We start from the raw sequence: 23,939 nt of genomic DNA on the forward strand, positions 1-23,939 counted from the left end.
GAATAGATGTAATTAAAATAATTTCAGATTAGCTACAATATTAGGACTGAAATTATTCCTGAAGATCATATGGTATCAGAGGTTAAAAGCCCAAACCAAAACAAACCCGAGTAGAACAACTGCTTAGAATGCTTTTTTACCAGCATGGAAATATGTAGAAACAAGAAGTCACATGCTGGTTTACTTTTTCACAGTGCATGCCACTAAAATGGACTCCATTTTTGATTAGAGGGGGATGTGAAAAATCAGTTAATTTCAATTAGCTAAGAGAAGGCCAACCATGGAAACACCACAGAAGTTAGAATATGATAATAAGAATCATAAGAAAGACAGTTTAAGAAGGAGTTAAACCTGAATGAACTAGAAAAATCATCAATGGTAAGAATGTACTGAAAAAAAAACAAACCAAAAGAAAAGGAAAAAGTGTGGCATTTATTTCTTTCAGGGAGATAACATCAATATGATCAAAATCATATAGATGGGTTGAATAATCAGTAAGATTAGATTTTAGTACAATCCAAAATGAAAGAGGTTATCCACGCTTGGAGATCCAGAATCACTTTTTGATGAAAGAGAATAAGTTATTTGCCCAATTAAGTCACACAATCCAGCACTAAGCTTATGAAATAAGCAATCTGATACAGTAAACAATGTAAAATGCAAAATGCCACAAGACAGATTGACAGAATTAAAACTTCATGGCATTGGTCTAATGAAGAAGGTGCACGAGATCAAAATTTCCAGAAATTTGGGAGAAAAGCAAGCTCTTCAAGTCCAGGATAATGCCAAAAAGCCACAACAACTCTGCAGGTCCTGCACTGTCCTATGGAAGTTGTTCAGAGAAAAGGCTCAGATCAGATGGATCAGCATCGGTACTCTCAGTAACCTGCAAAAAGACAAACATGCTCACCATTTTTGAATCCACCCATAACATTTTTAAAAATACATACTCTGCTAGAAACCAAGGAAGTTTACAGAAGCAGAAGCAAAGATGAAGCCTAAAGAAAAAGTGGTCAATGCCAAATATTTATTGCTGCATGTGGAAACCAGCCAGGTTCTGATGAGTACATCTTGAAAAAAAACAGAGGAGTATACATCAAATATTGTCTCCCTCAGTGCACATGCTAACTGTTTCCTGGGACTGCGGCTGTTTGGCTCAGGCTTGAAACAATTAAGTTGCATTACAAAAACAAGGCATTTTTGATGGGATGAGAAATAAAATGGTAAGATGTTTTCCAATATCAAAATCACTACAAAGACACAACAAAGCAACCCCAGAGAGGAGCACAACTGAATCAGTACAAATCATCGTAAGGCATACTCTGACAATTTATCTGCCTCAGGAAACAAGAAAGATTTCATATACGTATTTTTAATTAATTCAAAGAAAATTCCCACTGCTTTAAGATAAAGCACCATTCTATTTCACAGCAATTAACTATTTCTTCATGCACTATTATCAGGATGTGCTACCTTGTATTTCAAACTTTGAAAGTTAAGCCAAAAGTACAACAGCTGAGGTTAAAACGCACACTGCAAGGAAACTTTACTTAACATGTAGGGAAGTTACACAATTGTGATATTTAGTGGCCTGGGAAAGGAAGATAGGAATAGCAATCTGCAATTTTAAGTGACGAAACTAATTGGGAAGCGGAAGTCTGGAAAAGTGCACTACAGGGTCTATGTTCCATTATTCAAGTGAATAATAAAAACAACAGTCTTGGAATACAATGCAACTCTTCTAGACCTATAGAGCAGTTTCTTAATATTAAAGGAGTATTTAGACATGAAATGAGGAGAAAATTAATTTACTAGGAAATTAAAGGCAGCAGATTAACCAAAACTGAAAAATGAATGACAAAGGTAAAGGACAGGGGAGTAAGCAAGTCCAAAGCACCTGTTACATTTTCAAGAACAGACAACTTTCTTTTTAAAAAATCCAATACTTAAAATTTGGATTTAAATTATTTTAGTTATCGCTTTTGCTTGCTTTTCATTTTTAAATGATTTTTGTGTTCTGCAGGACTTCAGCTGCTGGTTGCACAATTTTGGGCTCTATTCAGAAACTGAAAAACAATACCAATCACCCTGAAAGTGATTAATTTTGCTTTCTTAAGCACCTCAGTTCCCGTTAAAGCCAGCTGCATAAGGGATCACAGCACTGGGCAGCCAGAATTTGCAGGTCTCCTCAAGAGCTGCCTCTTTTTGCTTTTTCTTTTTTGTCTTTTCAAGGTGTTCAAAGGAAGAAAGCATCAGAGATGTCTGGATTAAATATTTTCTTGAACATTTTTCTTTTGAATTTTTTCCTGTTTTCATAGCTGGGAAACAGGTGTTTTCACCTTGATTGGCATAAGAATTCCAGTTGCTTACGAAGTATATTGACACTAACAAATCATTCAATTATTCATTACTATTATGAAAAGTACAGCATCAGTGCTAGTAAAGGCATTTGGAAAAACAATCTGCAACTGATATTTCTCTCATGTTAAGACACGAGATGCATCTCACTATGTATCACTATGCATCTAACTATGTACTGGACTCAGTACATAATTCACTGTGTATTTTGTGTATTTTAACTCTTCGACAAAGAATCAGAGACTTCATCCTTATTGTACTATTCATGCAGTCCAGCTTCTCTATTTTCCCTCCCAGGCCCAAGAAGAACCCAAAAAAAACCAGTAAGGCACTAAAACCAAGATTTCAAAAGCAGTTGAGACACTTGGACACCCAAGGCTTCCTTCCATTGAAGTAAACAGTACAAATCCTCAGAAGAAACTGGAAGGAAAATCAAAGTTTGTACCTTGTCACATGTGCAGTTCCCTTGGTAGAGAGCTTCCTATGTAAAAGAAGAATTCAATCTTAAATTTTTAAGAGGCATAATAGTTACTAAAGAATAAGAATCACAAAAGAAAAATGTCAGTTTTAGAAGACAGCCACTAGATGGAGCAATTTAATATTAAGATTCCTTTTATAAAGGTTCTTTTACCTTTCCCATTACAGATTGATTTTTTTCCTTTTTATGCTAAGGATACTTAGAAATACTGTGCCCTTGCATATTATGCAAGTAAAAGGAAAACTGCACATGAATAAACACTAATGTTTCTATGTATTGCCTGTAGTGAAGCAAAGACTGGAACCAGTGTAAGGTAAAGTGCAATTCTAAACTACTTCTGTTAGACTGTTAATTTAATTAATCCACCAATCTACATTTCCTAATCTTGAGAAACATTAAGCATTAAGAAATACTAAGCAGTTTATCAGAATACTATGCTCTCTATTCACCAGACACCAGAACTTTTTGCCAGCAGAGATTATTCTATCCTACCCTGAACTTCAGCTTAACTACTATATCGTTAGAATTCTTCTATATTTTAGTATCAAAGTCAGAATTAAGAATATTTTGTACTGACACAAAAGGAAAAGAGATTTGACCTCATTAGCTTGAGTCCCAATTTGCATCAGTTGTATCTAAGATGGCTGTAGAACTACAGTGCCTTCTGTCAGTGTAAGACCAAAAGTTGAACCCATGTCTATTTATATTTCTAATGTTATTTTCAAGCAACAATTTACAGTTGTTACTATCCAAAGGCCTGATAACATCTGTCTGTACCTTGTGAAGGTAATGTGTATGTTTAAAAACAGAACAATGGTGTTGTTGCTGAGTGCAGCTCTGAGGCACCAAGAAAGTAAATCCTCAATGATTACATGGGTCTTACAATCCTTCTTTAATACTGGATTTGCTGGGAAAAGGGGAAGAAATAAACACAGTTAAGGACAGCCTGCGAACAGCAATCCCCAACTGGCCTCTGCTTTTTTCTTTTAAAAGACTCCTGTTATACCATACTTATGAAATATTCATATTTCTGATTGATAAGTATGATAATCTAAGTAAGCATCATGAATGGTCTACAGCACCCAAAGTCTGCAAACATCATAATACATAATACAGTATACATTTTAAAATTCTTCCTATTAATGAACTTTTCTAATGTTAAATCAACCTCTACCTGCATAGCAGGGGCAAATAGCAACGGGATTTACTGTTGTGTTTAGGTCCATGATGAAAATCCGTGCCTTTAATGTCTAGATGGGGTGCTTTCTTCGAAGAACTGCTACTATTATCTATCATGATTAAAGATAAACAAAACCCAAACACTAGGCTGTTTATACAACTATTAAGTCAATTGTGCATTTCTCTCTTAGAGAAGTCAGCCATGGTTCTAAAGTTTCTGAAGATGTATCATTGATACATCCCCATCATGTCCATCATTATCATGACCACATTTAGCAGAAGTTCAATTAATCTAATCTCTTATCTCTCTTATCTCAATCAAAGTCATTAAGGACATTGCTGTTCAATCGCTTACTAGATGGACCTCAGAATGAAGAGAAAGCATACAGGACAGGAGGAAGGTAAACCTTATTATTTTGTTTTGAGATTACTGCACTTCATTTTTATGCCTTGCTCCATCGCTGCACTGCTTCTAGGGGGAAGAGAAGAATGTATGTAGGCAAGAGAAGAAAGCAAAGAACAAGCCAAGAATGAGCATGCTGCATTAGCTGGAGACACTTTTGGCATTTGAGTAAAAGCTGCCTTCATTAAAGCTAACATGTTAACACTGCAGCAAGCAAAGACATAAATGAACATAAAGAACATCCACATTATCACATTTGAAATATCAAACCAGTATACTTCAGACCTCTCCTCCATCAAGTCCACCTCAGCAATTGCCTATGGCTGACTGCTCCTTGACAGGGTAGCTACAGAAAACAGATCAAGGCCCTAAAACATTTTCCCCCACATTTTTCAGCGGCTGCTGCGCTCATTTTTCTTATAAAGAACAAACAAGCTCACTAACTGCAAACTACCTGCTAGACAAATCAACTTGAAAGTGTTTTAGATTTCATTATGTGACGATAATAAACAATTCAAAGCTGAGGCCAGACTGACAGTGTGGAATTTCAGTGAATCCATTTCAAGCAACTTAACCCAAACTGATTCAGCTCAGTCCTTGAGACCTCCAGTGTTTGCCCTAGAACATGAAACCCATTACATAAAGTCCTAACAAGAAAACACTTTACACTTTAAGAAATCACTGGCACCTATGTAAGCAAATTAAAAGAAGCACAAGAATTTAATTAATCATCTCTCAGATACCAAATCATTTCACTTTCCAGTCAGAAGAGTCACTCTACAAGTAACTTTGTAACTAGGCTTCAGTACAGAAATCTAACCTAAGAAATCTCACCTAAGCCTTTCTACCTTGTGTTTTTTCAGAAAACATGAAAACGCCATCAGATTCTTTCATACAAGAGAAAACGCCTTTGAAGAACCTGAAATGTTTGGAAATTACAGGTAGTTAAAAAGGTATATTCCAAATGTGGTGTGATTAACTTCCCTGCTCACTTGTGTTATAAGCATCCCTCTCCAGGGATGGGGAAGAAAGAAGAAAGAAAATGAAGGAAAAAAAGAAGAAGAAAAAAGAAGGAAAGAAGAGAGAGAGAGGGATTAGTCTTACTTCCCCTTATGCTTAACAAACACTTAATTAAGGGGAATACACTGTAACAAGCCATCTCTGAACCACGGGTTCATAAGCAGAACATAAATGAAAGCAATGTAAAGTTGCACTAAATTACATGACAGCAAGTTAGCCACAGCCTAAGAATAAAAAAAATTGAAGATGAGGGAGATAAGGCAAGGAAAAGTGAGGGGGGAGTACTAACATATTTGGTAGCAGAACTTTTTGGAATGTTTTTCTCTTTATATTGTTTGATGCAATTGTCATTTTCGCAGAAAGTTTTTAAGCTCCCTTCTCTCCAGGGGACGTCCAACCCAGCAGAGCAACAGTGCAATTAGAGCTAGTTACAAACATGCCAGGCAACTCGTTTTAAGTGTTCATTAGATGAAGATAGATCTGCCTTTTTAATTCAGAGACATTGCCTACTAAGTACAAGTTAATAACTACTTAGGACTTCAATCTCTGACAGAGTTACATATGCAGGCTACTGTCTCTGAGAAGAGATAAAGACATGGAGGAAAAAAACCAGCCATCAAGTTAATCATGACCAGAAATCATTACCATGTAAGACTGAGTGTCTGATGAAGTCTGTTTCAGAACTATTCAACATAGTTATTTATGTGTCCACAAACACATCAGAGCTAAGAAAACACTGATGTATAGATGCTGTATCACCAGACACGTCATACCAAGAACTTACTTCCTGGTTTTGTCAGTCTTTGCTGCAGATTTCAAAACAGCAAGTTCAAATTGTTTGAGGACGACCAGAAGTTCACAAGTCACACACATCAACTTCCACAACACAAGGTAAGACAAGTCTGTCGACAGCATGATGCAGAAGAAAATGGACACAATCTTCTGACTTCTTTATTTCCTACTGTGAGCTGCTAGCAAATCTGCAGTCTCATTATTTCTGGAAGCAACAGATTGCCCATAGGCAGGTCAAACCCCACATCACAAACATGCAAGAGACATCCCTGCAGCAGCCTTTCAAGCCCAGATCTCTTCTGCAAAGATTTCTCTGGGTAAGCCATGTCTGACTCCTCCCTTGCAATACAATTCCCTTTCCTCCAAATGCAGACTGGGATTTCAGCTGAAGCTGTAAAATTCTTTTATATTTGAAAAGCTTTCTGGAGGAACTTGATTTTCCTAGAATCAGAGGAAGTTGCACACCTTACTGCTGCACAAGAAAGTCTTTCAATAATCTCCTGAGCCTGAATTTTCTGATGTTTATTCATAGCAACTTTAGGTCACAGCCAGCTACCTACATTCCTTCAGGAAATCAGCCTTCTTCCTAACAGGATGATATATTTGTCATCTTGCCTTGTTTTTGTAACAAACTAAGATATTTTCCCCTAGTCACCATTTGAAGTAATGTGTTTGCAATTTACAGAAATAAAGCAATGAGACCAGGAACTATACAGAGGTATAGCTACCTTGCTTGGACTGATCTCTTATCTACATTGTTGAAAATAAGGTCTTGATGTTACCAGTGCTGCACCATGCCCTATTCACTTCAGTAGAGTCAATGAAAGCACAGGAGTCCATCTGGGCAGTTCATTTGCAGAAACAACATCAAGTATAATAAGCTGGATCCTTCAATCAAGATTAATTAGAATCACTGAGACTTAGCATAGGTGTAGAGATCAATATTGTTGATCCACTTGTGGGCTCACAGCCTTAATGTAAAGACATAATGCATTTTGTTATTACTTCAAATAATGCAAGTTGATCTCCTGTAGGGAAATGAGGCCTGATCTTAACAGCTGGTTGTGCACAGGTAGGGCTTTCCTCTCCTCAAGGTACCACTGACATTAGCTGGCATAAGGCAGATTTTTCCTCATAAGAGAAAGATGGAAAAGAAAAACAGCAGGCCATAATGAACAGGAATGAACCTCCTTCCCCTGGAGCACTCTTTTCTCACTGACTGCAAGTCTTCCCAGGGTCCAGAATTAATAAAACAGATAGTAAGATAAAGTTTGTTGCACTCCACACCTCATAACATAAGCCTACACTTAGCCCTGGGTAATAGTATGTAAACATGGAAGACAAATTTTAAGCAAAACGTGTGCACCAATTGCTAGGAGGGTTATGATTACATCACAGTAATCCACATAGAACTTGTAAGATTAGTAGTGTAATTAAAAGAGTAATAAAGGAATAGTTTAAGTATACATGAAATTTGCAAGCACCACAAGAGCTAAATAAACAAAGGTAGTCATTTTAGTTTTGTGTTTGTGATGTGCCATAAGCTCATCCCCTTCACTGGCACTGGTACATCAACATGCTCTCATGCTCTCAGGAGCCTTTTCTTACACGGATTTCCCACTGAGAAATCTGAGTGAAAGACAGGTAATTAACTCCTTAGAAATGCTATGGAAGAAGTGAGTTTTCAAAAAAAGGAAATTATCCACACTTTTAATTTTTAATTTTTTTTTTATTTTCTCATTTGTGGCATTTTCTTTAATAAACACCAGGAAATTGTTGATCTAAGAAACATTATTATATAACTTTTTTTTTTTGTCTCAAGTTTTAACCTGACCTAGACATATTTATTCCTAAATCTATTGGAAAATGTAGTACAGGAAGCTTTATAAAACGAAGATTTCTCCTATTCCCACAATTATTTGCAAAGCAAAACAGGAAGATGGAAAGTAGGATTCTTCATTTCTATCCTATTTTTTCAAGACCGTTGGGCTGAAGTAAACAAATACAGAAGGCAAAGATGTATACATTCTCCATCTCATTTTTCTGTGTCTCATAGTTCCAGAATTTCATAATGTTTTAAAAGGATCCAGCTTAGAGGTTAACTATGCAAGAGTAACATTGCTTTGTCTAGAAGTCAGGGACAATTAATGACTATATTATTGAAAATCTATTGTGGTGGTGGTAGTAGTTCAAGGTTTTGGAGATTTTTTAACTAATGTTGGGGCTACATTTCTTTTATATAGTTAGTTGTCTTTATTCCTAAGTGAAAGAACTTAAATTCTATCCCAAAGTTGACTTGAAGTGTGAATTTTAGCATTCCTGCTTTATGAAACCAGGATTTCCTTTAAGAGGTATTGATATTACTTGCAAAATCAAATAACCTTTACCCCACCCCATTAAGAAGGTCACTAATTCTTAGAGCTTGTTCTGTGCTTAAAAAGGCAGTGAGCTGGCCTAGTATTGTTCTGCCCCACTCTTCTATTAAAAGCCTAGTAGCATCACATCCAATTTCTTCTTACCAAGAGTGCAATTTTGCCCATATCTAGGCACATCTCTACATTGTTGTGCCTCTAAACTACATCACTAATTAAAACAAGCAAAATTAACCAAAAGCCTGAAAAAGAAATTACATTTTTTTCCTGGTAGAGTTTTGCCAGTAGTAAGCATAATCATATAATTAACACCTATCTGGTGCTCTTCACATGCCAATTCTCATTTCTATATGCATCACTAAGTGAAAGTAAACTCTTTCTTAGGTGATATATTGGACTAGCTAGAACTATACTAAGAAATACCTTCGACTTCGCTTACAGTATCCTGAACATTTACATAAAGTGTTCTGTACTGTGCTTAGGGGTTCACAAGGTGTGTTTTGTACCAGGAACACTGCAAGTCTCAGCTATTCATTTTTCCAGGTCTTTGTGACAAAGACTTTAATAACACAACATGAAGAAAATAAACAATTAAAGGGGCTTAGCCAATAGTATTGACATCCATTTCATTCGGTTTGCTTTTCTAGCTTGCTAATTGACTGCAGGGATGAGCTAACAGAATAATGGCTGAAGAGATTGCATTCAGATATTTTAAGGCACAGGCTGAACTCAGGATTCCATATAATGCTAAATTCTCAGACTTACGTACTGCCTTCTATTCTGGGACTCATTCGGAATGTTCCCTCTTGCTTAGTAATTCACTGTCAGTTCTTAAATGCAGAGCTACGGTTGTTCAGGACTGCCTTGTACTTTCCAGACTATAAAGAAAGAATTATTAAGAATCAGGGCTTTAGCTAAGCTAATATTGTTTTACCAAACCAGTTTCTCTATATTCCTGTGCCACTACACTTCCATCAAAGAATCTAGGACTGTGTCCTCCCAAGCTGTGCAAGTAACATTTGGAATACAAAAAAAGATTACACGCCTTGCATTGACAGCAGTAATAATATGCTCTAGGCTACACTCAATAGGCAGGCTAGGCTAAGCATGAACCAAAGCCAGCTGCCTGTTTTAGAGAGAATCTCAAAGCTTCACTAACTTTGTTGACACCCACTCGTATATCTATAAATTTCTTCTGGTGCATGCACAATCTGTGTTTCCCTCTGACCACATCTTGTAAAAGAGACATGCAAACACATTGATCCTCTCCTTTGCAATGGGACCAGGCAAGGAGATGAGCTGCAGTAATGGACCACATACACGCTGACAAGTATATGAAGTCACTAAGTCACAGTAATCCAATCATTTCTGATTACTTTTTTATATCCTTCAACATCTGTTCTCAAAACCAGTTCAAATGAAGTTCAAACATTTGAACATTTGAATCATTCTATCATGGTCAAAATGAGAAATTATTATAAAAAAGACTTTCTTTCCCCATCCCACCCATCCCGTTTGTACACACTGTGAGCCACAAGTCATTTCATGGCTGTGGACACGGGCCCACTGAAATAGCACTAATTCATCCCACTGACACTGAAGCTGGGCTTGCACACATCTCATTGGATAAGAGCCTTTCAAAACTAGTGACTTTTACACAATCAGCAAATAAAATTTTCCTCTGAGCCTGGAACTGCCCGGCCACAGCACAGAAATTAAGCCACTGGCTTCATGCGGACTATGTCTAGACATAAATTTGTGTATGTGAAAGATTATGAACTGTGTCAAACAGCTACTTACATGTAAGTCAGTGAAACTGTAATTTCAGTAAATACGTGCATTGTTACGGTAGAATTATCCTAATATTTCTTTTATGTGAAACTAACTGTGTGTATATGTTCATAATTTTTTTTCTACTGCATGATAGTACCTCAGGTTGTCAGGCTTGTTTGGTGCTCAACAGTGGAAGTATAGGCACACTTAAAATGCTTCAAATTTGCTAGGAATAGTAGTGATAATTTAATGTTGACTTCTGCCATTCCTAGTTCCTCAAGAAAACAAAACAAGCCAACCCTCCGAAGTTTAACTTGCATTCCTAGACTACTATTGGTCTGTAGCCACACAGAGATGCAGTAGCATATACAGAGCAAAACCTGAGGATACTTGCGTGAAGTTTAATCTATCGAAAATGCCTCAGCTTATGAATTTTACATGAACTGCATAGAGCAAAAAAAACCCCCACAAAACAAAAACCGCCAAACAGCTATAATTGCTTCCACAGAACATTTTGTATTAGTCCAATCAGCCGAACGTAGCATCAAACATTAGGGTAGAATGAGAAAGCACGTGTGTATAGAGCCGACAACAGAAAGCAAACGTTTAATGGATAGGTGAAGAAAACCACTAACCCTCGGCACAGGCAGGAAGCTGAAAAGAAACGGTCTTGTAAGATGGTGCCACGAGGAAAGAGAAACCATTTCCTCCCAGACACTCAAACCGATTCTGAAGATCTGAGAAGCTTATTACTCTGCAGATTAACTGAACAGTGCCAAACCCCCAAAAAACTCACCAAGCATCCCAAGTACAAATGTTCAGCCCTTTAAACTGTTAAAAACGGCATTTACAGCCCCCACTCACCACAACCTCCTGGGCCACTGCTCCAGGTCCCCAGGGCGGCAGGTGGCTGCTTGAGACAAGCGTGAACTCTCCTTCCTGAGCTACCTGCCTTCGCTACCCAACAAACTGAGGGTTTCACCTGTCTCCTGGGACGGGAGAGCCGAGCCCCGGCAACCCCCGACACCAGGAATGTGCCACACGCCCCCCAAATCCCGCCACCACAGGAGGAAACATGATTCCCAGAGCTGGAGCCTAACGGATGGGAAAGCGCAACCAGTAGAGAGTGCAAGGAGGGAGGTGGCGAGGGGGCGCGGAGCTGAGGGCAGTGAGGGGCTGAGGGCAGTGAGGGGCTGAGGGCAGTGAGGGGCCTCGCGCCGCGCGGGGAGGTGGGGCGGGGGGCGCGCACCGCTCTCCGCCTCCGAGGGAGCCCGCTCTTCCTCCCCGCTCAGTCACGTGCTCCGGGAGCCGCAAAGCAGGGACGCCTTTGCGACAGGGTGACAGCCAAATGGTGCGACATCGGCGGCGGCCGCAGGCGCAGCAGCCGCGGCGGCCCCAGCGCTGCCAGGGCCGAGCGCCGCGCCCGGGCGGGGAGCGCACCGCGGGCACCGCACGGCGGGGAACGCACCGCGCCGCTCCGCGCCGCTCCGAGCGCGCTGCTCCGCACCGCGGGGAGCGCGCCGCTCCGCACCGCCCCGCGGGGAACGCGCCGCACCGCGCCCCACAGCCCACCGCGACCCCCATGAGAGTAGAGGGGTCGGCGACGACCCCCCCGCGCACCCCCGCCCGCCTGCCTGAGCACGGAGCGCTCCCCCCGCCCCCGATGCGCCCTTAGTCCCGGCCCCGGACCCGCCTCCCTCGCTCCCCTCCCCGCCGGCGGCGGCGGCAGCGGCAGCAGCAGCGCCCAGGTGCGGACTTCAAACCCCGGCGAAATGGCGTCTAACGCGGCCGAGAGGGAGATCCTCTTCACCGAGCTGCAGGTAAGCGGCGAGGGGCGCCGCCCCAGCCCCGCTCCCCTCCCCTCCCTTCCTGGCGGGGAGGACGGAGGAGCCGCCGCGCCCCGCCGCCCCCTGCCCGCCGCTCGGCGCGGGACTCCCACCCCAGCCCAGCCCGGGCCGGGCCGGGCCGGGGGGCTGGCGGAAGCCCGTGCCCACCCCGGGCCTCTTCCCGCTGCTCTCCCCCGGGAGCGGAGGCGCCGCCGCCCGGTCACGGCCCCACCCCGCCGAGCGGCCGCGACCCGCTTTTGTCTGCGCTCGGCTCCCTCCTTCCCCCGCCGAGCGGCCGCGTCCCTCCGGCGGGGCCTGCCCGGGCCGCGCCCCCGGCCCCGGCCGCGGCCCCGCCGCGCGGGGATCTCCCTCCGCCCGCCTCAAGGCTGCCCGCGCCCAGAGCCGCTACGGGGGCCGGAGCTCTTGCCCTCCCCCCCGCCCGGGACACGGCGCTCGCCCGGGCCGGGCCCAGAGGGCTCCCGGTGGCCACCCCACGCCCGCGTCAGGGTCAGGCAAAGAGCCTCTCTCTCCTTTGGACACGGCACCGCGCAGGAGCCGGAGCAGCTTCCTTCTTGTAGGCCTTGAACGCTGAGCTTGGGAAGAAGAGAAAATGGTGCGGTCGACTTGATTTGTCACACGGCAAGGGTTCTTGTCACTACGAAAAAACAATCCCAAAAGACCCCGCAACGCTGTTAAAGCTTGAAAGCTCGAGGCTTAGAGGTTTCCATCCCTGTAATTTGATCGGTTTTAGTTGCATGTGCAACTGTTACTTTTCTTCTTGTCAGCTGCAAGGTTGAGTGCAATTCCGGAGCTTCACTTTTGTGCTCTTATCTTTAAATGTCAGCACAACCTGCTACCTCTTCAGCTTCCTTGTTCTGAAGAAATCTTGTTTTTCTTTTTTCCTTTTTTTTTTTTAAATATACATCCCTAAATCTATTCAAGTTATTATGCTTACCCAGGCAAAGAATGTGTCTCTGAATTTATTAGTTGGACAATGATCCAAAGTAAGAAGTCCATAAATGGAAAGTATTGAATTTAATGGTCAAATAAAAATTAGAAAGGCATGTCTTAAAAAAAAGTAATTTTATTTATGTAATGCTTTTAAGTTCTCCTGTAATTCGGCAGGTCGGAGGTGTGCTCACTTGAATAGCAAAGGAAGAGAAGGCACAACAGATGTGGGACTCTTCTTAATATTGTAGCACATGAGATGGCTGAAGGCTAAGAATCCATCTAAAATGCTGAACTTTGATCAGAGGCTCATAAGTGCCTAGGAAGAATCAGTATGTTAATACAAACTTGATACGATGATATATAAGCTCGTAAACCTGTTTGAAGTGGAGAGCTGTGTGAATTACTAACTGCAGCAGTGTTTCAAGTAAGCTAAATGGAAGCAACATTTCTCTAGAAGTACCCAAAGCAGGGTTCCAATTACTTTAAACAGAAATGAGTGGAGATTTTTCTTTGGGGGGGATTGAAGAGGTTGGTTTTGGTTTTGTTTTGTTACTTTTTTTCTTGAAAGATGAGACTGACAGTGATACTAATTTTTAAAAAAGCCCCAAAGAAACAACCAAAAAAACCCCAACAACCAACCAAAAAACCTAAGGTGGATTAGATTCTTGGGTTGCCATATCTGTTCCATTATATATGGTAACTTCTGTATTAGTAAATACAGTTTCTTGCACAAGACAGAAAGGTTAACATGGGAATGCCAGTGAGGTTTAAGCTTTGTGAACTGCTAACTTTTAGGTATTTTTAAGAAGAACTTTCATATCAGAAAGAACCACTGTAACGATAGTGCTGTTTGCCATGCCATATATTAGCAGTGAAATACAAAGGCATCAATACAGTTCTGCTTGAGAATACCTCAAAACAAATTGCTCTTCATATACCTGTACATAAAAGTTGCTTTAGTGGTATGGTCTGAAAGTAAAGGGAACTAGAGTGAAGTGTGAGATACGCCATTTCACTTGTGTTTCTTCAGGAGGGAACTTCCTCAATCATAAGAGCTCTAACTTTAAAAGTGCTTATATGTGAAACGGACTTTTGCTTGCATATTGCAATCCTGTACAGAAAGATGAGGAAGTTGAAGAATTCATGGCTGCAGTAAAAGTTTAAAGGGTCAAGTCCGTGGGTTGATCTAGATCATGGGTGATGTGTGGTCAAAATGTTGTGTTAATAGATGTGAAAACTTACTGAAAACAAGCTACACCCTGCCCCAAGCTAAATGCCAAGCTTGTTCCTGACAGGGGCTCTAAAGTATCAGTCAGTGATCAATATAACACATTGCTTTGTGCTGTGGTAAGGGCTGTGTGCACCTGGTTATGACAGCCCAGTGTACTCCAGAGTCCTGTAAGGAAACTTAGCTTGAGGTGAAGTTGATAGAAGTGGATCAGTAGTTCTGAACCAATTGAACGCTCCTGACAGAAAGTTTAGCAGACTGTCAGAACTACTGACTAACAGGATGTGGATTCTGAGAAAATACTAAAAACGATAGAGTAAAATAACTAGTTGCTAATAAGTAAGTGGTAAAACATAGATGCAGTACGTGTCCTTGTTTCAAAGGCTTAATTAAACAGGCCTTAAATAGACCCTAGATCTCACTTCTCACAACGAATTTTTGTATTTTAAATAAGTGATGCCGTATTAGATAGAGCAATTTCTTAGAAATCTCTGCTAGCAAATATCCACTTGATATTTCTGTCCTGCTTTTTCTACAAAATATTGTATCCATTCTTCTATATTTTGTTTTACTTTAAACATTTAACAGACTCATAGTGGGATGTGGAAAGTATCTCTTTCTACTTAGCAAGTTTTAAACTTAAGTCTGTTCAAGATGAAAAATGCAACGCTTTTTTCTCAATAGTTAGCAAATGCAAAGTACAAGGTAAACTTGGCAATAAGCAAATCCTCTTTTTAGTTTGTTCTGGTAGCTTCACCAGCGAAATTGCCTGATTACTAAAGATTGAAAGATTACATAAAGCCAGATTACCCCCTTTTACCTCCTTTTATCTCTAGTATAGGTTCTTTAGTAGGAGGAGGAATGAGCTTGGGCAAGAACCAATATTGCTGATGTTGCCTTCTCTACCAAAATTCTGCTGTCCTTCTCTGGGCTTGCATCCCTTAGAACTTTGTACACCAGGTAAACTAGCCTCTCCAGTGCTTGCGCTCAGGTTAATTGCACAGTCTTTAACTCTTTTCTTCCTGGTGGAAGTGCCAGCTCTGTTTCTTCAAAGAAATTAAACTCTAATGTATGGTGCTGTAGTTTGTTAAATAAGGCATCCACAAAATAAAATATTTTAAAGTTTTTTATGGTTTGGGGGTTTTTTTTCAAATCATTATTAAAAAGAATTTTTTTTTGTGAAGTGTGTATGCTTTCTTGGCAGTGATGGTAGATATCAGCATAGTAAATTGGTATGGCTGGGTTAACAGAAATTATTGCTTAGAGTATTAAAATGAAACCATTGTATATGCGCAGTGATTACACTTGTCTACTTCTAGGTATTCCCTACCACTTCTTTTCTAGACAGTACTGTAAATCCTCTAGACTTGAGGCTTTTATTGTTAATGTTAAGGATTTATTTTACAAAAATTTTCACTTCACTCAAAGATGTGTTTTGCAAAGCAATACTTGTTTAATAAAAAAGTATATTGCTTGGGTTTATTTGCTTAAATCAAATTGTTTGGTCAAGATAGAAAACTTGGGCTATGCCCTGAAATGAGTAAGCATGTAACAAACCCTCCATTACTTCAAATGAAAATATTCAAGTCTCTTCCTGGAATTAATTTTTCAATCTCAACCATCATACATATTTTTCATATTACAGAACATTGTGAAAAATGTCTTTATACTGGTCAGCATAAAGGGACCTTATTAATGGAAATGTTCAAAGGCCACAGTATTTTTTTTTTTAATAGTGATGAACAGTATCACAACTGAAATATATAAATTACAATTATATGATGGTACATCCGGTATAGTTTTTTTGGTTTGTTTTATTTTTTCATTTCATGTCTAGGGCAAGAATATCTGTCAAATTAATGTGACCAAACAATGTTTAGTATTTTACTGGTCTGCATGATGCAAATTGGACAGTTGAGTCTGAGGTTATACAACTATGTTTTGTATATAAATGTGTATAAAATTGGGCACTTGTTAAACTACTAACTGGGACTCTGAAAACCTATATTTCATTCCTGGCTTCTCTGCTCTCAGCTAGGTGACATTAGGCAGATGGCTTTGCTTACTCATGTCTCCATTTCCTCATCTTTAGAATAGAGGTAATGATGCCTGCTTTTTTTGGAGTTAGAAAGTACTGGGTATTTATTATTAGCTGTGGTCAAGTGCCTAAGGACACTGTAAAAAGGTACAAGTAACCTAATTAATCTGTTTTGAAGAAACATTGTAATTGGGCTGAACACTCAGCAGTAAGACTGCCTTCAAATAATACTCAGCTAGGACAGATTAGCTTGAAATAATTTTGAATGACTCTTGTTTCTTTAGGAGGAAAGAGTGTCACATTCAAGTGAAAATATCCTGAACTAGTCAATTGCAGTTTAGAAAGGATGTATACCTAATTGGGACTTCTTAGGTCCCTACAAATGTTTTCACAATTGGTGGATTTAGAAAAGCACTTCAGTTTTTTTTTTTTTCCATTTGTGGATGTATATTACTCTTTAAACATTCCTGTGCTCAAATATTGTATTAGCAAAATATGCATCCTGTTCTCACTGGAACATAAACAGTCCTTAAAATACCTTTTGGTAGGTGGATGGGTGGAGTTTTTAGTTGTTTTGGGGTTTGTTTTTTTTTCTTTTTTTGAATTCTGTTAGTCTTCCTGTTAACACAGAAACTTGTATATCATTTAGACTTGTATACATTTGACTGAATTTTCTTTATCAGAATAGCTGGCTTTTTAGGACCCAGATCTGTTACTTTAACTCAAGATAAATTATTAGTGATGGCTAGTAGAAAAGTATTTACTTACGTTTTATGTAATAGCTCTTCTGGAAGAGTTTTGTAGATTATGAAGGTCATTCATTACAGTGTAACCTAAAATCTGCAGTAGAATAACTAGATAAATATGTCCTTGACATTGGGAAACAGTGGTTTGAGGATTTCATGTTGGGATTAACAATTTCTTCATCAGTGCCTCAGTGCTGAATTGAGGACTAAGACCTCTGCATAGATTCAGAGTAACAAAGTCTTGTATGTGTTATGTGCAGTGCAGAGCTCAGTCTGCTTTATTTTTTTTTTTTGTACTCACTTGTCCAGCTGTTACAAATTGGTTGATGGTAGCCTTTTTGTTTGTTATGTGTTTTCACTACATGTGTCCAGTAAGTGAATGGGTTCAGGAACAGACTGAGCTGAAGCATCTCTCATGAGACTTTATTGTAGCATGGGCAAAGCATTTGTATGGTACTTTGAAACTTTAATTATTAATGCTTAGTCTGCAGTTCCTGACACAAGCAAAAGAGCATCTTTGCTAGTGTTTGGTGTGGGGGGGAGGGTTTCTTTTTAAAGAAATGAGATTTATGTTGTAAAATTGAATCCATGGCTTCTGTTACTTTGAGATATGATTGAGAAGTGCTACATCGAAACCGAAACTAATAATACCGTTAGCTAGTGAAATGCTTTAGGCCTGTCCTTGAAAGTACCAGCAGATATATGTTTGTTTGTTTGAACTGCAGCAATACAGTTTTGTCACAGTGACACAAATCAACACAGTTTTTGTTACTGCCATTTTGCAGCTACCAGTTACTTACTGTTTGACACCTCACCAGTGAATTGAACTACTTGCATGGCAGTCTGGGAGTACATCCTTTGGAGCAAAGTACTGCTTTCTCGGTTTTCTCATGATTTTGTGGGATACAGGAATTCTGTGACTGTATGTCAATCTAAGGAAGTTTTGTGGCATCCATCAGGTTTGCCATGCAAATTCTGGTAGCTGATTAAGTTTCTGTGGTGAGGAGACACTCACATGAACAGGAAAGTAGTGCGCATTTGCTGGTTTATGTTCAGCTAAATGGGCCAGCTTTGCTGGGAGTTCTGCTGTTCTACTCTGCTTAATAGAAGAGGCTGAAATGAGGCTATTAGAGGTAGTGCATTTAACCTCATCAGCAGGGTGAGCTGAGAGGGTTCATGTGATCAGTTACTATGGCTCAGAAGTGGGACCACCAGCTGGGTAGTGGTGAGCTGATTGTTCTTTAGAGCAGGACACGCCTTACTTTTTCTTGATGTTAGGTATAGATACAGTTTCCTATGCTTTGTATCAACATTATGCCCACTGTGGCTGTACTTCCTGTTTACTGCTGCTGCAGTGTACCGAGCACTTCTGGAGTGGATGCACGGAGATGGCAAGACTGTGGTCTCAGCAGTAGAATTTGTTACGTCCACTGGACAGGGAAAAATAGGAATATTAGCAGAAATGTATTTTCCTAGGCCAAGTATATTGATACTGAAAGCCTTTGTTATTTTACTGTAGATACATAGCTAGCTATCAGATAGGTACCAAATAAGAAATGATGACTGGAAAGGGCTGGGCTGTGAAGTTTTTTTTGTGCCATGAAGAAAGGCTGATATTTGGCAAGACCCAGGGACATGTGCTCTGGCCCACCATACAAATCAGGGTTAGTAAAAACCTTAATGTGGACGTGACTAAATTAGTTCGCTTTTTCTACCTCCAGTTCCTATGGATTCCTTTAAGCCTTGTTTTCTTCACTGGAGATGTATTGGTTTTTTAATGATAGAGTGTTTCTGACTCCTTCTCTAAATAAGTGCAGATCAGAGAACTTGAATTAGAAGCCTCTAATATTTGGCTCCTGTCTTAGTGCTATGTATGGGAGTCTGGTGTTGAAGCAAACTGGTTTTTCTCTTGAGGTTTTCCTGACATTTGTTACCTTGCAACATGGTAGTAGGGTTCATACATTTTAAGTTTCCATTAAATGCAAGAACTTGTTAGCCAGAAAGTTGAAGTAGCAGAATCAGTTCTGTTTCTATTGAGAAGAACCAGAGAGCTTTCCATTAACTTTCCACACTTGTTATTAGAATGTAACAAAATGCAATAAGCAGCAAATCTATAGCCAGGAGAAGGCATAATTAAGTCTGCAATACCAAGGTACTAATAGATTGTACTAAAGTTATAAGATAAATCTCAGGAATATTGTGAGGCTCTGTTTGTTACTGTGATGAAACACTTCCAAGCAGATCAGGTCAGAAAGGAGAACTTTTCTTGTGGGTAAATACAACAATAGTAGTTTTCTGAGCCCTAAACCCAGAGAATATTACTCAATTCTTGGAATGGGGGTGCTGATACACTTTGTGGGGGTTTTTTTTCAGCTCTTAATACTCAAAGTACTTGAACATTGCTACCACATACATTTTCTGTAATGCAATTTAAGAAGTAAATACACATATGTGAACTCCATAAATACATATGCAATATCCTATGTTCTCATATTTGTTAGTCTGTTTAAATAAATGGGTTACTTAAATTAATAAAAAGTAATAGTAATTTTAATTGTTATTTACCTGAAATAGTACTTGTAAATAATAACAGTATGTAGCTGTTTTGAAATTATTCTTCTATTCAGCTGTGTGTATGCATATCTTTTTTTATATTCAAACTTCATGTAACTTTTGAGGAGGAATTGAGAGTTGATATATAAAATATCAGAAAAAATGCCATTTTTTTGTTTTTCATTTCAAAGTCCTAAACACAAACTGTCTAATTAACCAGATGATATGGTTTAGTGCATCACTGGTGCCATAGCTGGCCTGTGAACTCAGGAATTTTAACATATGTATTTTTGAAAACTGTTAAAAGTATAATCAGTTTGGTTTTCTTTGTTGCAGTAAGATGTACGGCAGGTCTGTGACATAAATTTAGGATGGTAGAGTTCTAGTTGGTTCATTGATGATGTCGTGTGCTGGAATTAGAAGCTTTGCCCATAAAGACTTCAGTCTGTTGCTCAAAGTGTCAGAGTTTGTCAGCTGGTACCACTGCTGAAAGTGAGCGTCTGCCATATTATGTTGCTATACATTTGCACAGGCAGCTATATGGTGAACAGATTTTGTTGTTTTGTTTTGGTGGGGTTTTTTCACCCCTAGATTAGTTTTCAGCCAGATCAGGTTCATAATTGCAGTTCACTGTGTGGCCATATAAAAGTTTGTACTGTATACATCAATGAGTGGTCTGGAGCAGGAACAAACTGTTAGGGGAGGTCAGGACTGCTTGTTCTTTAGGATGCTTTTTATTGCCTGCAGTGGGGGTTCATGCAGTAAAATGTTTATGGGATTACAGATTCACAGCTAAGGACTGTGTAGAGTCCAGTTCTGCTGCAGGTGAATATGCAGATAATGAGCAGTCCAAGCACTGTCTGTGGCAATTGTTTTCTAGCTTGATATTCTTCAAGCAGAAAGTCTCACAGTATGCATGTGACAGTGAAAACCTGTTTGTCTGAAAAAGCATTAAAAATAGAATTGGTTTGGACATCGTGCATGGATGGAAGATACAGTTACATTTAGTTTGATGTTGAAGGCTGGCTGGTAAGGTTTGGTAGCAGTACCAAGGCCCATGTAGGGATATAAGCCCAAGTTTATTAGCTTACTTTGAGAAGTGGTAAGCCTTTGCTGTTAAACCTTTTATGCACTCAATGCAAGAAGTAGCTTTGAAAAATCTTGAGTCTTTTTGTTATTTCTCTAACTGAAGTGAAGAAAAAGTGATTGTACAATTGAAATGGATGGGATTGAATTTTGGAGTGAAGACAAAGTACTGTGCAAGTGATACTAAAAATGTACTGCCCATAAAGATAATGAAGAGACTGAATTATATACAGCTTGGTATGAACACATTTGTCAGTTAATGAGTAACTTGATAAGTGTGAGACATTTGAATATTCAGTAGGGAAATAAACCCCATACAGTGATGAGTTGAATATTTGCAATAGGAAAATATCTCTGAATGGTCACATGAGCATCAATTAAAGCACCACTTAGAGGATTTTGAACTACTGTGTACAAGATTAATTCCATGTTTCAGAGGTCTAGCCAAATTTGGGAGAGAAAAGGCCTAAAAATCTGGTGCAGAAGTAAGAAGTTTGAGGTAACAAAGCAATTAAATGTTTTCAATGTTCATGTGTTGAATTAATTCCAAAATTATCAATTCTTTCTCATTCTCCTTGTACTCACAAACCCTGAATGTATTCTTTTTTATTTGTGCTGTTGAGTTGAAAGATTATGTTTAAAATAAACATGGAGATTGTTTTTGGTGATTCCATGTGTTCCAAAGATTTCTGGTAACAAGCTTATTTCTGCAATGTAGGCTAGAAACTTCATGCCAGTCCTTAGAAAAATGGAAAAAACTTGCTTGGTTCTGTTTTTCTACCTTTTTTACTTCTCTTCTGCAGGAAGAGGAACATAACCACTTCCTTTTATGATAGATTTTAGGACTTGCTTTGTTTGCATCACTGAGCCTATTAGAAATGAGATTGAAGTTTCTTTTTCATCATTGTGATACATGTTATCACTTGGATTTTTGAGTAACATGAGCCCAAAAGCATCCAAATCTATTGCTGAAAAGTTAGAAGGAATGCATATTGACTGTGTGGCTTGTTGCTTTTTACAAGCACAATATGTAAAACCATCCACTGCTTTTCAACTTCATATGTTTATTTATATGGAAAGACACTGCAAAACAATGAAGTGGAATATGATATTCGAATTGTGGAAGCTAAAATTATAAGATAAATTATGACAAAGAAGTGTCAGCTTTTCTGACAAGTGTTATTAACCTCTGAAGTTATAAGGGTGTGTGCTGCCTGCAGCCCATCCAGAGCATGTCGGGAATTCCATGGGCATAATCAGATGGGGAGACCCAATAGAGTAAACCAGATTCTAGCAAAAGGTTACAGAAGCCAAAGTCAAAGTTTCAGAGACTTGTATTAAAAAATACAAAAACAAGCATACAGATCTACAGAACATTTTAAAATCAGCAAGGCCTTTTTGTAGACATATTCTAAACTTAGTGGCAGCAGTAGAAAAGTAAAAGTACTGTAAATCGTACATGCCTAACTACTCATGTAGCATTCTTGAACTGCTGCCCATTTGGGACTCAGCAATCTCCTTTAATGGAAGCATGTTTTCTTCAATATTTGAGTTTGTTTGTTGCTTATTTATAAGCTCATATGAAGTCGTTGTTTTAGGCTGAAAATGCCTGGATGTCAAAAGTTATGAGTTGCAAATTATAATATCCATAACTAGGAGTCCTCAGAAAGATTATTTAAATTTTGTTATTGAAACTTAACTCATTATTTAGGAAGTTTTCTTCATATTTCTATGATCTGCATCTTTGGTTTTACAAGAGGTGGGAACATGACATTTTGAAAATTAAAGCAGACAGTGCTTCAATATTAGAACAACATAATTTCTTTCAGAGGGTTTTTTAATTGTACTCTACTTCTTTATTCAGGCAAGTTAGTGTGAGTCAAACTAAGTATTTTTCTGTTGGGTGAAAAATTTAGTTTCAACTATTCATTTTTATCAAGCTGGTTCATATATGATTCCTCAGCAAGCCACTTCACAAAGGAACATCTTGATCTGACTTTTTTTCTTTTCATTTTGTATGTACATTTTTCAAATAAAATACTAATCTATGGCAAAGTACATGGCATTTATCAGCAGTTAATTTTTTGTTTTGGGGGCAAACTCCTTTCTTGAATTCTGCCTTTACTTGTAATGTGCTACATAATGCTGAAACAATTTGCAATTGTAAATTTAATTGCTTTAGAAATTGGTCTTTATCTGTATTAGGATTCCATACAAGAGAGCAAGTGAATATATTCTCAAGTTTTAGTTAAACTAATTCTACCAGTTGTTTTTTTTTTAATCCTTAGAAGATTCTTAAGTGCAGGAGGAAAAGGAATGGTGGCCTGCTGTAGAGGGGTATCCAGTATCATCATATATTTTTCAGGATAGCAGCCAGACTAACTAATTTGAAGTGTTTCTTTTTGGTGGCAGTAACTCAGTGGCACTAACTCAGTGGCACTGTCAGGGCAGCAGTTTCTGTGCAAAATTGATTTCTTTACCTCCAGTGACATTCTTGAACTGGATGACCTTGGGTATGAAAGAAAAGCAAGGGAGATCCAAGTTCGGCTAATGGTCTCCCATTTTTTGCAATTTTTTTTCTTTCTACAATATACTGTACTGTTTTATGAGCTCAAAAGTAGCATTTCCTTTCTTTAGCATTTGTTTTCCTTCCTGTTTGTCGCATCTGCTTTAATTAATTTGTTCAGTGTCAATTTAAAGTTTATGCAGTACTTGAAGAAACAGATTCTTAAAACTTAACTACAGGCATCCAAATTCTGAATTGATTCACATACATTTTCTGAACTATGGAGCTGAATTATTCTTCATTTCTATCTGGCATGTAGTTTTTCTGCAAATTATTCCACTAATTTTGATCTTGCACTTGTCCAACAGTGTACATTGAAAAGGTCAAATATATCTAATTCTATTAATTTTTCCACTGATATAAAATAATCTTGTCTACTGTCCTGAAATATATGTGTTTCTTTACTGCAATGAATATACTTACCACAGAGCGAAGTACAACTACTGGGAATTCCTGCAAACCTGAGATGCAAAGGCAGTGAGCATTTTAGTGGTATATACAGGGAATGAACAGAGCTGCCTCTTCCTCACTCAGGGTTAGCTGGCTGTGGTTCTGGCATCTTCAGAAAAT

The 23,939-nt window shown here is 39.0% G+C and overlaps 1 protein-coding gene and 1 long non-coding RNA gene across 3 annotated transcripts in view; one reads left to right on the forward strand and one right to left on the reverse strand.

Moving 5' to 3' along the window:
• Positions 1 to 411: 411 nt before the first annotated feature.
• On the reverse strand, positions 412 to 11,618 carry LOC132331123 (uncharacterized). Its single transcript, XR_009487498.1, has 2 exons — positions 11,240 to 11,618; positions 412 to 886 (listed from the first exon to the last, which is right to left on the reverse strand). It is a non-coding gene; the product is annotated as an uncharacterized LOC132331123 (long non-coding RNA).
• A 379-nt stretch (positions 11,619 to 11,997) lies between these two features.
• The window catches only part of PKN2 (protein kinase N2), a 55,014-nt gene continuing 43,072 nt past the window's right edge, over positions 11,998 to 23,939 (forward strand). For both annotated transcript variants that reach the window (XM_059854184.1, XM_059854185.1), the window contains exon 1: positions 11,998 to 12,195. In XM_059854184.1, coding sequence (XP_059710167.1) covers positions 12,148 to 12,195 — 48 coding nt within the window. In that variant the 5' untranslated portion in view covers positions 11,998 to 12,147. The remainder of the gene's footprint in view (positions 12,196 to 23,939) is intronic.

This window comes from Haemorhous mexicanus, chromosome 9 (assembly GCF_027477595.1).
Source record: "Haemorhous mexicanus isolate bHaeMex1 chromosome 9, bHaeMex1.pri, whole genome shotgun sequence".
Taxonomy (NCBI): Eukaryota; Metazoa; Chordata; class Aves; order Passeriformes; family Fringillidae; genus Haemorhous; species Haemorhous mexicanus.